We start from the raw sequence: 14,991 nt of genomic DNA, 5'->3' as shown, positions 1-14,991 counted from the left end.
ATTAGGCCTAGGGTTGAGTCCTGGCTCTGCCACTGAATATATAGCCTTGTGAGTTTTCCCTCAAATCCCTTAAGCAGACTGAGCCTTAATTTCTCCATATGTAACATAGGTGCGTAACTCCTGCTTCACGGGTTGCTGAGGACGGCCTCCAGTTACCCGTGGAATAAACTCAACACCGCTGGGCCCATTGTGTGCCTTCAAAAGGTGTGACCCCCCCCCCCCCCCAAAAAAACATGGCCTATGACAGCAGGTTGGAGGAACAGGAGAAAAACATTAGAATTTCCATTTCTACTTACTTTTTATCTCACGCTTTCAAGTCTTCTAATACTTAAGTATTTAAAGACGTACATATGCAGTGGAACAGTGGTACATACACGTTTCCGAATCAAAAGCGTATGAGTATCGGTGATGAATGCTCAACGCGTGCTCGTTCAGAGCAGGTGTGGCCACAGACTGTCGGTGCCTGGGGTCGATGGCCGTAGAGCAAACCACCCTGGCAAGACCTTCTCTGCAGCTCAAGGAGCTCAGAATCTCACACGGGGCACGTTACGTGAACACAAGCCGGCAAGAGGGCCGCTGGGCCGCGGGGCACCGGGAGGGACCCGGTCCTGGGTAACACGGAGGTGAGGCAATTCTGTCACTTTGGAAGTAGACCGCCCCTTCCCACCTCTTGGAACCAAATCGGGACCGGGACCCAGATGTGGCGGTGATGATCGGGCAAGCCCACAGGTGCGTCTGCTCATTTGATTTGGGGACACAGTGTCTCAAATGTCTTGGCCTTGTTGCCAGTATTTAAAAATCTCATTCCTCGGGGGCGCCTGGGGGGCTCAGTCGGTTGAGCTTCCGACTTTGGCTCAGGTCGTGATCTCGCGGTTCGTGGGTTCGAGCCCCGCGTCGGGCTCTGTGCCAAGAGCTCGGAGCCTGGATCCTGCTTCGGATTCTGTATCTCCCTCTCTCTCTGCCCCTTCCTGCTCATGCTCTGTGTCTCTCTCTCTCAAAAATAAATAGAACATTTAAAAAAAAAAAAAACCCTTTTTTAAAAATCTCGTTTCTCAGAAGAATCTCGACTGTAGGCCTGTTTAGAGGAAAGAACAGATCTGCTGTTCCTGGGCCCACGTGTCCAGCTGGCCATCCAGACTGGGGCCAAGTGGCCCCTGCCCCCTCTAGTGGAGCAGTGGCCCTGAACCTAGGGCAGATCAGACTCCCCTCCCCTGTGCCCGTGTGTCCTCTCTCTCTCTCTCCATCTTCCCTTCCTCTCCCCTCCCCTCCTCCCCATTCATCAGTCCGGCCTGGAAACAGCTCAGCCAGGGTCACCCAGCTGGTGAGGGCAGAGCCAGGCCAGACCTTCCATTTCCCAGAGCCACGTCCCCTCCTGGCAGTAGCCTCTCGAGAGAGTCCTCGGGCCCCGGCTCTGATTCAGAGATACCATTTAACTGCTCCTCCCCAGGATTCCTCATCTAGAAAACGAGAGGGTCACGCTTGCCTGGAAAGGACCCCGTGAAAGGCTATTGAGAAAAGCTAAATGCTGTTCCCCGTGCCGCTTTTCTCACTTTCTCGGAAACCGGGCCATTTTTCAGCCTCCAAGAGGCAAAAATGAAAGGAAGGCTGGCTCCCGATGGTGAGCAGGTAACCTTTCCGCATCCGGCTCTCACCGTGATGAGTGGTGGGTAATTGGAAAAGTTCAGTCTAACAGCCACCCTTTAACAAGAGAGCGAGCGAGAACAAAAGAGGGAGAAGCTGCACGCCTCAGTCTGTGTCCGCTAAATGTCCCCGAGAGCCCGTGCCCCACGAGGCTCCAGGCCACAGCGTGTCTCCGCTCACCAGGCAGCCTTCGGGGGGGAGCGGCGGCCGCGAGCCTGCCCGCCCGTGCCCGCCCCTTGGCCGAGGCCGTCTGCACGGACCCGCGTCCGCCCTTACCCAGCACGGCTCGCTTCTGAACCTCCCAGTCTAGGGACCCGTCCCCTCGGAACTTCTTGAGTCGGCCCCGTCTGTACTTCCTGCTGTTTCTTCGCCGCAGTCGAAGGGGTGGATGTGGGTACCTGGGGAGGGGCTGTGGCCCGTGAAGACGCGTCCTGAGGACAGAAGGACTGAGTGTCCTGCCCCCACACGTGACTGCGTGGCCACAACAGCACAGGCACGGGGAGGACAGGGACCTGCAAGTCAGGGAGGGCCCACGGGTGCCGGGTGGGTGCCCGGATGGTGGGCGTGTGTGCGAGGCACGACCTCTGCCGTCTCAGAGTGTTCTTTCTGTTTCTAGAAGAGGGAGGGCAAGGACAAGGAAACAAGCCATTTCCTCGGTGCGCAGGTGGGACAGTGGCCGGCGAGGGGGGCGAGGGGGGGTGGGGAACATTCAGCGGAATGGCCTCTTTGGAAAGGTGGCATTTGAGCAGAAATCGAATGACGGGCAGGAGTTGATTGTGGGAACGTCTAGGGAAGGAGAGGTCCAGGTAACAAGAAGGGTGAGGTCAAAGGTCCTCAGGTAGGCTTGAGTTTGGTGGCTTCAGGAGCAGAAGGAAAGCCAGTGTTGTTGGATCAGCCTTCCTTTCCCCGTTTGTGACGCTGGAAGTTCGGACAAGGCTGCCTGGATCAGAGGCTTTGGTTTGGACGCCCCGGCTGGGGGGTTGGGGTGATGGGTCCTGTCCTGCAGCCTCACGGTACTGCAGACATCACCTAACGTGGACGGAGGGAGGGTTTTGCCTCGAGGTGGCCCGTCGGCCTGTCTCTCCTTGCCTCGGCAGGGCAGAGAGGGGCCCGCCGCCCGCCTGCCGGCTCTTCCCCGTCAGGCGAGCGTCCCCTGAGACCAAGGCTGGTGTCTGGCCCCCTGTTGCCTCCCTCCGAGCACCCGGCACACAGGGAGCGTTTAGCTGGCTGTTGGTCCACCAGACAGCACCCGTAAGCCCTGCGTGATCCAAGGCACGAGGGGCCAGGCCGCCCACCTTGAGCCCGGCGCGGCTCATTGCCGCCCACGGGACCTGGGGCCAGACCCTTCGCCCCCTGGGGTACGCAACAACTGGCTGAGCGGCCTTGGAGAAATCACATGGCTTCTCTGAGCCCCATCTGCTCCGTTTGTCAAACGGGAGCAGCCGTGCCTCGCTCACGCGGCTGCCGTGAGATCCTGTACAGCAGGTGTTTAACATGCCGAGGGGCTCGTAGCCTGGAGTGCTGGGGGAACGGACGGATGTGCTGTGCGTGTTGGAAAAGGGGCTCTATTTGAAAGGCTTTTTTTCTTTTCTTTTCTTTTCTTTTTTTTTTGCCAAGAGATTGAGCCCTTTCTTCTTCCCTCCAGAAGGAAGAGAAGGAAGCTTCGGGCGGATTCTTATCGCAAACCGCCCCTTCGTCCTGTTGCGACCACGCTGTTGTCTGACTCTGCGTCCCTCGGGTGACGGCTGATTCTTTTTTTTCCGTCAGCAGTGCGCTGAGCACAGGTGGAAGAGAAGTCATGCCAACAAAGTTCCCCACGTGACTCAGCACTTGTGCTGGGGTTGCCGGTTCCTCTGGCAGAGCTAAATAGGGAGGCGGAAAGGACGCACATCCTGGGGACAGAGGGGCCTGGGCTCTTTGTCAAGGTGTGCCCGACCCCCACTTGGTGTCAGCGTGCAGGCCAGAGGGTCGGGCTGCCTCCCAGCCCCCTCATTAAGCCCCGGAACCCAGGCACCAGAGCAGCTGTACGGCTGTCAAGTTGTGCATCTCTGGAGGGTTCTGTCTGCCTCCCCCTCACCTTCCTTTTCTCACTCCTTCCTCCTGATCCCATCGCTTCAAACAAGGAGGGAGCGGACGATTCATCCGTTTTCAGTAGCACAGCCAGAGGGCCCCAGCAGTCGCCGGCCAGGGCTGTGGTCCGGCCACGGGGTGTGCAGCGTGTGCAGAGGGAGGACGTCCCCGCATGCACACACGCACGCGCACACACACGCACACATATTGTGCCTGCGTTCGGGCCTGTGTGCAGACATGATTTGCATGCCCAGACCTGTTTACGAGGACCGGGCGTAATTGGCTCGCCTCGCTCAACACCTCACGCCCGCCCCCCCACCCCTTCCACCCCTCTCCCCCCTCCCCTTCCACCCCTCTCCCCCCTCCCACCCCTACCCGCCTGGGAAGAAATTAGAAACGTGACAACAAACTCCGGTTGTGGCAAACCCACCGACCGATCTGCCGGCAGTCGTGCGCTCTGGGTGCGGCGAGGCGGGGCGGGCGGGGGGGGGGGGGGGGGGCCGCGTGGGGGAGTAATTGGTGAACCCAAGGTGAATGAAATAATTGGAAAAGTGAGGTGCGAGTTTGTTATGAAGTGTGAGCGGGTGGGGGAGGGAAGGAGGGCCGTGTTTAAAAGCCCGGTATGTCCTCTGTATTCACAGCTTCTGATACAGTAATTGCTATTTTGTGGTTTCTATTATCTACACAGTGGGGAGCGTGAGCGTCTCCTTCCCCGAGCGGCAGGGTCTGGGCTGGGGGGGAGTTCCTGGGTGCCCTGTGATTCTCCTCCCTCTCTGGTCCCTGGCGGCCCTGCCCGGCCTCCCCCAGGCAGCGGCCTCTGCTCCCAGGAGATGGGGGTGGGGGGGGGGGGGGAGCGTGCAGAACTCCCTTCAAAAGCCACTCTTAAAAATGGCTCCGTGGACCTTCCTGTCAGATAAGAACCTTAATAATGGCTGGTATTTATATATCGCTTATCTCCAAGGAGCTAAAGGTACTTCATCGATTTCCCCCCCCCAACCTTTTTTTTTTTTTTTTTCTTTTTAATTCTTTTTCGATATAGCTGTGAGATCATTAGCATCAGCCTTATATTATCCCGCGCGGTGATAGAAGCATCCAGGACCATCCACCTTCCCCAGCATTGTCCTCCGGCCGGAGGAGCGGCAGCCGTGAGAAAGCGCCCGCCCGGCCGTGGGACGGGGACAGGTCGCTGGGCCTCCCGGCCGCTGGTTTTCTCACCTGGGGAAACAGAGGCAGCGACATTACTGCCCTCCAGTCATGACGCCTAGAAAACGTGTTCGAAATTTTTCTTTTAATGTTTATTTATTTTTGAGAGACAGAGAGAGACGGAGCATGAGCGGGGAAGGGGCAGAGAGGGAGGGAGACACGGGATCCGAAGCGGGCTCCAGGCTCCGAGCTGTCGGCACAGAGCCCGACGCGGGGCTCGAACCCACGAACGGCGAGATCACGACCCGAGCCGCAGTCGGACGCTCAACTGAGCCGCCCAGGCGCCCCTGGAGTCTGTCCGTAAAAGGCCGAGCACCTCACAGGCATTCGGGCATCGGCGCCTGGGGCCTCGGCAGCAACAACCGTGGCTCGAAGCCTTGCCTGTTCATGTCAGGGCTTCCCGGACCTCGGGGAGTTCCTTCTAAGATGGAACCCTACTCTTGCAGCTGCCCCTTCAGCCTCAGCTCTCTCTGGTGCCGTTCTCAGAAGGGAGGGAGAAACACGTTCACATAACCGTTTCCCTGAGCCCTGGAAAGGACTAGGGATTTCCGAAAGGACCAGGGCCTTTGGACACGGTATTTCACGTGTGCAGACAGGGGCCGTGACCTCCCCAAGGCCCCCCCCTTGGATCTCTGCACGTGGTCCCTCGTGGATCCAAGGGCACCCCTCTGCCGTGCACCCCGCCCCCCACCCCGCACCAAGCTCTCAGTGCCACGTCCTCCCGGCCCCGTAAGCACACCGCCTTCCGCCACTCCTCATCAGCTTTTCTCTCCACCTTTTAATTATTTTCCTTGCCTTTCTCCAGACCCTCAGCTGCTTGCCATGCACAGAACGTCCACAGCTTGCAGTGCGCAGCAGAGGGAAGAATTAACCTCAGCCGTTTTCCTCTCCCCCTCCCTCTCTCACGCACACGCTCACATGGGCCAACTCGCCAGAAATCAGGGCTACGGGGAGACCTGGGCAGAGGCCACCGGGACCATCGAGGGACAGGATGGTAATCCGTGGGGGCAGAGGCAGGAGGCTGGCACATGGCATGAGTGGGAGGAACTGGGACCCTCCGCGCCCCCGCCACTCCTGAAAGTGGACGGCCCCCGTCCAGACAGTTGAAGGAAAACCGAATGCCGTGCAAAGAGAGCTCCGGCTTAACATCAGACCCGCCCGGGTTCACATCCTAACCCTGCCACTTGCTAACAGGAGCTGCTGCCTCCCTGAGCTCAGTCTCCCCATCTGTAAAATGGAGGTGGGGAGACTAATTCACCTCGGTGCTGTTCGTACGTACCCCGTGGCCTGTCTTCACGCAGTCCTCGGCACGTCCCCGTGCGTGTCGGCGGCTAGGTACGGGTGGTCGTGTCTGCGGTCCGGGGCTCCTGTGTTCTTGCTTGCTCATCCCACTGAGCCGGGCCCTGGGCTCCTCGCTGCGGAGCCCCTGATAAGCAAGATAGGTGTGGCTTCTGCTGTTGCAGAGCTGAGCTCCATCCAGCCTCAGGGGGAGGCAGAGGGCACCCTGGTGTCCACACCAGTGTCCTGGTTGAGAGGCACGGCGAGCCCGCCAAGGCCGGCAGGAACCTGGAGCCTGGGGCAGGGAGGAGGGAGGACCCCCACACCCATCGGGGGTCCGCACCCTTGTCGGTACGGCACCCCGCACGGCCTGGGCACATGGGTGCTCACCGAGGCCTTCTCTTACCAGTCTGACTGCTGTCGCGGTCTGGTCCTCGTGCCCTTCAGGCACACCCTCCCTGCAGCCCCCGTGTCCCTCTGAAGCACCCAGAGCCAAAGGACCGTTTACCCAGCAAGCCTACGAGAAAGCTCCGCCATCCCCCTGCCCGCCCGCCCTGGCTGAGGCCCCGGGGCTCCCGCGGAGGAGGAGAGGCCGCGTCTGTCTGTCATGGGCTGTGTCGGCCTTTAGGTGGCACAATAAAGCAGGGTTTGCAGGCTGGACTCCTCCCTCAGCCCTCCCACCTCACCTTCCTGCTTGTCCCCACCTGCCCAGCCCCTGGGCCCCAGCCCTGCCGCCTGAAGGAGCCAGAGAGCCTCAGCCGGGGGGGGGGGGGGGGGGTGTACAGACCGACAGGGCCCCACCGCCTGCCCCCTCCAGCCCCTCCCCTCCCCGGGAGGCTGGCCCTCTCCCCAGCCTGGGGGGAGCCGCGGGGGGAGCTCCGGGCAGACGTGCAGATTCATTTTGAGGATTCATAATGCCGCATTTACCCACCATCCTGCCTTCGGAAATTGGGCCGGCCGATGCCTGGTCATGCTGGCAGGGCCGCGGGTTAACGCCTCGGATTTAGCTTATATCGTTTCACGAGGGCTTACGGCCTTTACTGTGTTTTTCACCCAATCGGTCTTTGGCCCTGAAGCATCCTGGGCCGTTGAGCCCGCGTGTGCGTGTGTGCCCGGGCGCCCGCAAGTGTGTGGAGATTTTCAAATACAATAACAGCTCTTCAGACGCCGCGCACGTTAAATATTTATTGGCAGCGATTTGTGCATATATATTTGATAAACGGACGTGAGGGTGGGGTTGGGGCTGGGAAGTGAGACAGGAGGGCCAGGCAGGCCTGATCCTTTTGTCCGGGAATCTCTCACACGCTTATCTGGGAGGAGAGGCCGGTTCCGGGGCTGGGGTGAGGGAGGGCAGGGGATGGTCCGAGCTGTGTTTACCTGTTTGATCCCTGACGGCGGGGGGGTGGGGGTGGGGGGTGGGGGGGCGCGACATTTTCTTCCCTAGAGCTTTGCCTGATTTTGGCTTAGCAGAGCTCAAAACTAAAGCGCGGAGGTAGGGGAGGTGGGGTTTCGAGGGAGTCGCGGCGCCTGGTTCCCGCGGGGAGCACTGAGGACCCGGGAGAAGAGGCTCATCCTGCTTGCTCAATGCAAGCTTGCTGTGTGCTCGGCTCAGCCGTGCAGGCAGATTCAGGTCAGGAGACCCTCCTCCCGCGTCCGGATCCCGGGCCCTGGCCCTGCCTGTGTGGGGCTGCGTTCCCCCAGCCCACACACGCCTCCTGCCAGATCCTCAGCCCCACAGGCGAAGGGAGGCCGAGGGTGCCAGCCTGTCAGAGGAACCGGAAATTCTCCATCCGTGTCTCCATCCCCATCATCCCTCCCTGCCCAGCGGGAAGGCCGGGATCGGAAAGGAGAAGGCCAGGCACGCCCCGAGCGCGAGCCGGCCGGTGGGGGAGGCGACACCAGTTTACGGTGCGTGTGCATGTGCGTGCACGCACGGGTGCACCTGCGAGCACTTGTCTTTTCTAACCAGAGGGGATGAGTGTGTAAGCTGGTCCTGCCCTCACGCACACATCCCAGCCCCTTTGTGGGCCCCAGTCCTTAGCTCTCCCGTGCTTTGCCCTCTGTCTCTAGCACCTTCGGGGAGCTGAAGACCGTCCGCTTGCCGAAGAAGATGAGCGGGACAGGCTCGCACCGAGGGTTCGGCTTCGTGGACTTCCTCACGAAGCAGGATGCAAAGGTGAGACAGTGTCGTCCCCCCCCCCCCCCCACTCTCCCACCTGCCTTCCGGGCCCCTTGTAGAAGCAGCGAAACGCCTTAACGGATGTGGGCATGTCCCTGCCCCGTGGGGTTTTCCTGGTCTTTCCCTGACCCCACCAATCTGTGCAACTCCCTGGGAAGGCAAGACCCTGGGTTTTGTTTGGAGGAGGGGGCAGACCTGTGTCCCCCTCCCTCCCTCGCCCGCTCACGTGACAGAAGCAGGAACCTGGGATACAAAGTGGGGGAGCGAGTGGGTTTCCCAGGCCTCCCCAGGTCAGCCAGAGTTCCCGGCTGCGAGCGCCCCCCGAAGGCAGGGTCCATGGGGTCGGCCCTGGGAGAGGAGGCTCCCACGGGGACACGTGTCTTGTCCTCATCTTCCCGCTTGTGGCCGGGGCCTGCCGGAAGGTCTGCCCAGGCAGGGGCTGCTGTGCAGAGGCACAGGTACAGAATTCTCCAGAATTCTCCTAGGAGGCAGAACGCCTCTCGTTTCTGAAGCAAGGCGGCCCGTCACGATCTGGGCCGGGCGCAGCGCGGCCGGGGTGGGTGCCAGGCCCAGCCCGGCAGCAGATGTGGGAGCGCAGGCTGTGTGGTCGGGGGGTCTGGCTGTGTTCGCGGCCACTGAATCCCCAGGGCTCCCTCACGAGCCTGCGCGTTTCTCCCTCTGTCGGCCTCCCCTCTCGTCAAGGGTCCGGGGGAAGCGACGGGCGGGCCTCACCCACACTGGGACCCCCTCTGCTTCTCACGAGACCTCCCTGGGAAAAGCAGAGTTATTTGTTAGAATCACACCCGTCGGCCTTTAGCGAGCTGCCATTGCCAGAGGCCCAGTGGGCGGAGCCGGAGGTGACATCTCGGGGACACAGCTGCGGCCTTTGTGGGCCCTGGGAACACGCACAGGCACGGAGGGCCCTCCCGGGACCTCAGGGAGCCTCGCCAGCCACCTTTGTCTCAGCGTCTTGAACTCAAGTGCCTGTTTTGTCCACACGTGGCCGCGTTTGTCCGGACATCTGCTCTCCTTTCTTCTCGGCTGGCAGCCTTTCCCTTGCCTCCTGTCCGCGGCGTCACCCCCTGCGTGCGGCACGCGGGCACCTCTGGGGGGCGGGGGGGGGGGGGGACCCGCATGCGCTCAGAGGGGAGCCACGAGGGGAGCCGTCCAGAGCACCTTCCTGCCGGCAGCTGGGCTCCCCTAGCCCTGCCCCGTGCCTCAGTTTCCTCATCTGACGGTGCGCATGAAACCCTGGCCCATAGTGCTGGAGACAAGTGAGTTATTTCTTCCCCCTTCCCACCAGCCCTGCTCCGTCGAGAGCCGGGGTGTCTTCACCCCAGACAGAGGGAAGGGAAGTGCAGGGCAGTGTTTCCTCCCCAGCCTGCCTAACCCTAACCCTGTTGGGGGGGCCTCTGGGGGGTTGGGCGGTGAGGGTACAGAGCTCTGGTCGCCTGTTTGCTCTCAGGGTTCCCGCGTGAGATTGTGACCAGGGAAGAAAAAGCAGGGGGTTCGCCCCTCACCCCCAAGAGAGGCCTCTGATGAGGGGGCTCGTTGGTGGAGGACAGACTCTGAAGCCAGACGGCCTGAGTCGGGACCCTGGTGCTGCCCCTGTCTGCCGAGGGACCTCGGGCAAGCGACTGACTCACGTTCTGCGTGTTTCAGCTTCCGCGACGTTTACGAGACGGCGAGAGGATTTTCCTCCCCAAGCTGTCGTGAGGTTTGGGTGGGGGCGATGTCCTCGGAGTGGCGCTGGCCCCGGGAGGAGGAGGGTGGTGGTGGTGACAAGGGAGATGCTCTCAGAAGGAGGAGGGGTAGGACGGAGCCGAGAGAAAAGGCGTCGGAGCCCCCCAGCTGGAGGGCGTGTCCCTTGCACACGGCGGCCTCTCTCCAGGGCTGGGGCTGATGTCACAACCGATGTGGCTCCTGGGGCTGGAGGCTCAGACCCGGCGTGGGCTCCCAGCCTCCAGCGTCAATGGCCGCGTTGCCGGGACACGGTCGGTGGCAGTTTCGTTCCCCGGGATCTCCGGGGCAGGAGGGGCGCCTCAGGTAGACGGGGCGGCGCTCGGCCCCAGAGCCGGGCCGCAGACGTGACTTCCGAAGGCCGGCACGGCGCCCGGGGAGTCACGGAGGTGGCTCCTCTCCCTCCGACCCTTCCCCGCCTTCCGCTCTGGCCTCCAGGCGGAGAAAGGGCGGCCGAGGACAGCAGGGACTCAGCCCGCGGCCCCTCGGGGGTTGGCCCCTCTGCCCCTCGCCTCCCACAGGCGGCGGCCGGGCTCCTGCGTCCCCGCCGCAGCCCTTCCTCTGGGCGCATGAGGACCGGGGCCCCGCGTGCCGGCCAGCGTGCGAGCCGGCCCTCCACACGGCGTGGACCCAGCAGGAGCGCGCCTTCCCCGCACGCCTCCCGTTGCTCTCTTTGCCTCCCGGGGAAGCTGTGCCTCCCTCTCCTTCTCCGTGTCTGTCTGGAGAACTTCACTGTCTTCAAGTGGCACAGTCAGCACCCGCCACTGACCCAGGGGGCCACGTGCACTGCACGCCGACGAACGCGGTTCTGACTGCCGCACGTGTCGAGCCGGCTCGGGGCGGGGCGGCGGTGGGGGGCGTGAGTCTGAAGATGGGGTGCAAGGCCGCGAGGAAACGCCGAGGAGAGCACCCCGAGACCTTTACTCCCACAGAAGGAATTGGTGGGAGTGCCGGGGGGACGCGCCTCACCCCCGTCCGTCTGGCGGGCTCCCCCTAAGTGGCCGTCCTCTTTCGGAAGCACTTGGGGAAGGAGGAGTCCTCCTTCAGAAGCCTTTCCAGAGCTTGACTGATCCCTGCCTGACCCACCTGCACCCCTCGCGAGGGGGTTCACTCCCACTGCCCGGCAGGACACCCTCCGTGGGGATGGAAGGCGTCACTCTTGGCATCGGCCACCCGGGAACCTGGCATCAGAGCCTCTCCTGGGGGCCCCGGGCCGTGCTCAGATGGGAGGAAAGGAGGAAGGGAGGGGAGGGTGAAATGGGGGGGTTGGTACCAGGGGAGAAGGGAGAAGGGAGAGGGTAACGGACAGCTGGGCGTTCCGTGTTGAGTCTGGGAAGCAGTGGAGAAACTGATAGTCTCTGGCCGGGGGCCGGGACCCAGATACATTGGCTCCCGGGACAGTGCTCCTTCCCCGGCATCAGCCAGCCCCCTCCACCAGCTGGCCGAGGTGAGAATTAGCCCCGGTCTGCCCCTCGAGGCAGCCCCTCGGCAGCCCGCCCATCTGCGCCGTCCCTGCACCCTGCACCCCTGCACCCTGAGTCCTCTGACCTTCCTCCACGACACTGCCTTCCCCCCGCCCGTGCATCATCAGGGACTTTGTCATCCGTCAGGCCCCTCTGGGGCAAGCGCACACCCCCAAACCGTGAAGAGAATCCTAGCACGAGGCTCCGCAGAGGCTGTCGTGGCAGAGCTCAGGGTAACCAGGCAACTGATGACAATAGTCAGAGGCCCCTGCGACCGACCGCACCGGCTTTTGTACGTGATATATACACCACACGCGCACTGTCTCATCCCAACCTGCAGCGGCCCCGGGAATCGGGCAGGAGATTTGCATGAGTCCCTCCCGGTCTCCGCACGGCCGCCGAGCTCTGTCCGTGCAGCCGCTGCAGAGCCCCGTGGACCAATCCCCGCGAAGCCTGACGCTGGCCCCCGGGGCCAAGGCGCTAAGCTGGAGGAGACCCGTCTACCCTCATCACGGCCTCGGTGAGCTGGCACGTTCCCCCTTCCTAGGTCGTTTGTCAGCCCTCGGAGTCCTAGGCCCTCTGAAAGTGCCCGTGTTCCCTAAAACTCCGGGGGTGGTGAGGCGATGTCTTCCAAAGAACCTACTCCCTCGAGGTAGAGGGGGGCAGGACAGAGGCTGACGAGGAAGTCAAGGACGCAAGCCATCCCAAATGCAGTGGTCTTTCCCCGGGTGGCCTGGGTCTGCACTTATGTGCACGGCTGTCTCCCTGTCTCAGGTGCCCCCGTGGCTCTCTGGGCCCTGATGTTTCCGGAAGGGCAGCATCTTGGCGGTGATCAAAACCGTCAACTTCTAGAAGCCTGTCTTTGGCTGCTGGGCGTTTGCGTTTGTCACGTCTTGTCCTCCCGGGACTCTAGGAGGTGAGTCATAGGTGGCATTGGAAACTGAGGCTCAGAGCGGTGACGTCGGTCAGCCGGGGTCATGCAGCCAGAACCGGGCAGAGCTGGGCAACCCTGCGTGCTGACCGGCTGCCACAGCCCGTGCGTCCAGGGCGCTCCCCGCCTCGTCTGCTCGTTCGCTTGAGCTGAGTGCCGGCCCCTCCTGTCCCCAGCATGCCCGCCACTGCCCACCCCAGCACCCAGGGGAGAGGACGACTCACGGATTAGAGCCATTTCAGGGGGAGGGGCCGGAGCATCTCTGGGGAGCACGCCCAGAAGAGTGAGCGCCCCGGCATCGGACCCATGAGCGCACGAGTCCAGCCCTCCCGAGCCCGAAGCAGCCTGGCCCCAGAGAGGCCACCGGTAGCCACCGGGCTTCTGTTTAGCAGCTGCCCCCACCTCCCGCTTTGCGCAGAGCAGGCTGGTCCTGCAGGAGGAAAGCAAGGCCAGCCTGGAAGAGAAGGGATGGGAAGGATAGACTCTCAGCCCGGAAACCGGAATATTAATTTTTTTCCCCATGCAGGCGCCTTTAATTTCCCCTCCCCGAGCCCGCCGCGCCTTTGTACTTTTGCAGTTGTGGCTGTTTTTATTTGCCGCCGCTGCTGTTGTTTTAAAAGGTCTATTTTCACGTGGAATGTTATCCAATTAGCAGAGCAATGTGTTGGCTTAAATAAACACTTGGGGGGAGCCGGCAGTAGGGAGACGTGATGGCGGCTGGCGTTGGCAGGCAGAGCTGTTCTCACCGTGGTAAACAGCCGCAGCTTTAATTGTGGGGTCGCACCGGTTAACGCGTCCCTTCCCGGTTCCTGCTTCTGCACGGTGCTGGGGGGGGGGGGCCCGTGCTGTCTCCTCGAGAGCTCTGCCGAAATCAGACCCGTGGCGGAGAGAGGGGGACCGTGAGGGGGCCAGACGGAGCCTCTCAAGGCAGGGACGCCTCCTTGGCCGGCACCCGGCGGGGCCAGCACAGGGCCGGGCCATCTTGCCCGCCCCGTAAACGGTGACCGCCGTCAGATCACCACTGGTGTGAGCTCAACACGCGCTTGCTTCATCGAGGGTAAGCAGGGAGTCGGGCAGTTTCCGTGGGGCCCGTGGGAGCACAGCAGGGTCCGCAGGGGCCAGCGCCCCCTGGGAGCGAGGAGGCCGCGAACACTGAGAAGGGGCGTCACGTCCCCGAAGCCCAGGTTACTCGTCTGTCCCCGTGTTGGAAATGATACTGGCCCTGGAGGCAAGTGTGGAGATCAGGGCTAGGCCCAGGCTGTGGCACACAGCGCCAAAGAAGGGGCGGCCGCCGGGTGTGCCCGGGCCCCGTGGGGTGGGGCTGCTGCGGTCTGAAGCCTGGTAGAGGTTGCTCGTCTCCAGAAACGTTAGGGAGCCGGGCTTTGGTCCCCACCTTTCTGTTCGGGCACGCGTGCTACACGCACATACTCACGCACACGCGGGTTCTTTCCTGCGTTTCGTTAGCAAGGTTTTCCTAGTTCCCATCGTTGGGGCCCAGGAGTGGGGGGGGGGGGGGGGGGGAAGTATATTTGAATCCTGAGCCTTGCATTTCAAGGCCGGGATTCAGGCTCAGCCGACACATTTGTGGGCTGAGAAGCCGGGGGGTGGGGGCAAGCCACACTCTCCTCAGACTAGCAGGCGTGCATCCTTCGTCGTCACCAGGGCATAAGCAGTGCCATGCGGTGCCCCTCGGCTCAGCCTGTCCCTCCCTCCGGGCCTCTGCCCACGCGAGAAGACCTAGGGTGCTAGTGTCCTCACGTCAGATTCACCAGGCGCTCGGAACACATTGCCAGGGAAAGGCGACGAGCCCGGCTGAGTGGGACACCTTTCTCCCCTCCAGGAGCTCCTCTGGTGACTTCACTGCCGATGGCAACAGCAGGTGCGAGGACCCAGGCGCTTCCCGTGCCCCGGGCGCTGGCTGTCCTACTTACTCTTCTCGGCAGCCGCGGGAGGTCCAAGTGCCCCCGTTTTGCAGCTGACAGAGTAGAGACCCAAAGAAGTCCTCGTCCGGTCACAAAGCCAGAAAGCAGCAGGGCCCCACCTGGAGCCCAGGGCCGTTACCAGCCCACGCCGCCCCCTCGCCTTATCGTTTCTGACCGTCGGCGACCTGGCGGCATTGGTTCTCTCCCGGTGGCTCTTTCGCCCCTCCAGAGGGCAGAGGTGGTGCCTCACCTCTGGGTCCCCTCGCATAGCGTTGGTTCCTGGCGGGTCCCCCGGGGACTGTCGACTAGAACTGGGAGGAGCTGAGTGGATGAAGGCAGGAAAGGAAGGAGACACATCTATTTGTCTGAGAGATGGAGGCACAACCGCCCGGAACTGGGGCCCCGGGTGTTTCTCTTAGAAACTCGTCCTCAGCTCCATGGTATCTTAAATGGAAATGGCCCGAGGCGCTGAGTGGGGCCCCACGGCCGATCACCCAGTGCTCCTCCCGGGCCCGGCCGCCACCCCACTCCTCCCCCGTGGAGGCCCGAAGCAGCTGGCACGAC

The 14,991-nt window shown here is 62.4% G+C and overlaps 1 protein-coding gene across 2 annotated transcripts in view; it reads left to right on the top strand.

Moving 5' to 3' along the window:
- Positions 1 to 14,991, top strand: part of RBM19 (RNA binding motif protein 19) — a 144,005-nt gene that overhangs the window by 88,253 nt on the left and 40,761 nt on the right. For both annotated transcript variants that reach the window (XM_078435763.2, XM_078435764.2), the window contains exon 22: positions 8,263 to 8,368. In XM_078435763.2, the coding sequence (XP_078291889.2) occupies positions 8,263 to 8,368 (106 nt within the window). The remainder of the gene's footprint in view (positions 1 to 8,262; positions 8,369 to 14,991) is intronic.

The sequence above is a fragment of the Panthera onca genome, chromosome D3 (genome assembly GCF_046562875.1).
Source record: "Panthera onca isolate mPanOnc1 chromosome D3, mPanOnc1 haplotype 2, whole genome shotgun sequence".
NCBI lineage: Eukaryota > Metazoa > Chordata > Mammalia > Carnivora > Felidae > Panthera > Panthera onca.
This window is presented reverse-complemented; position numbering and strand designations above follow the sequence as displayed.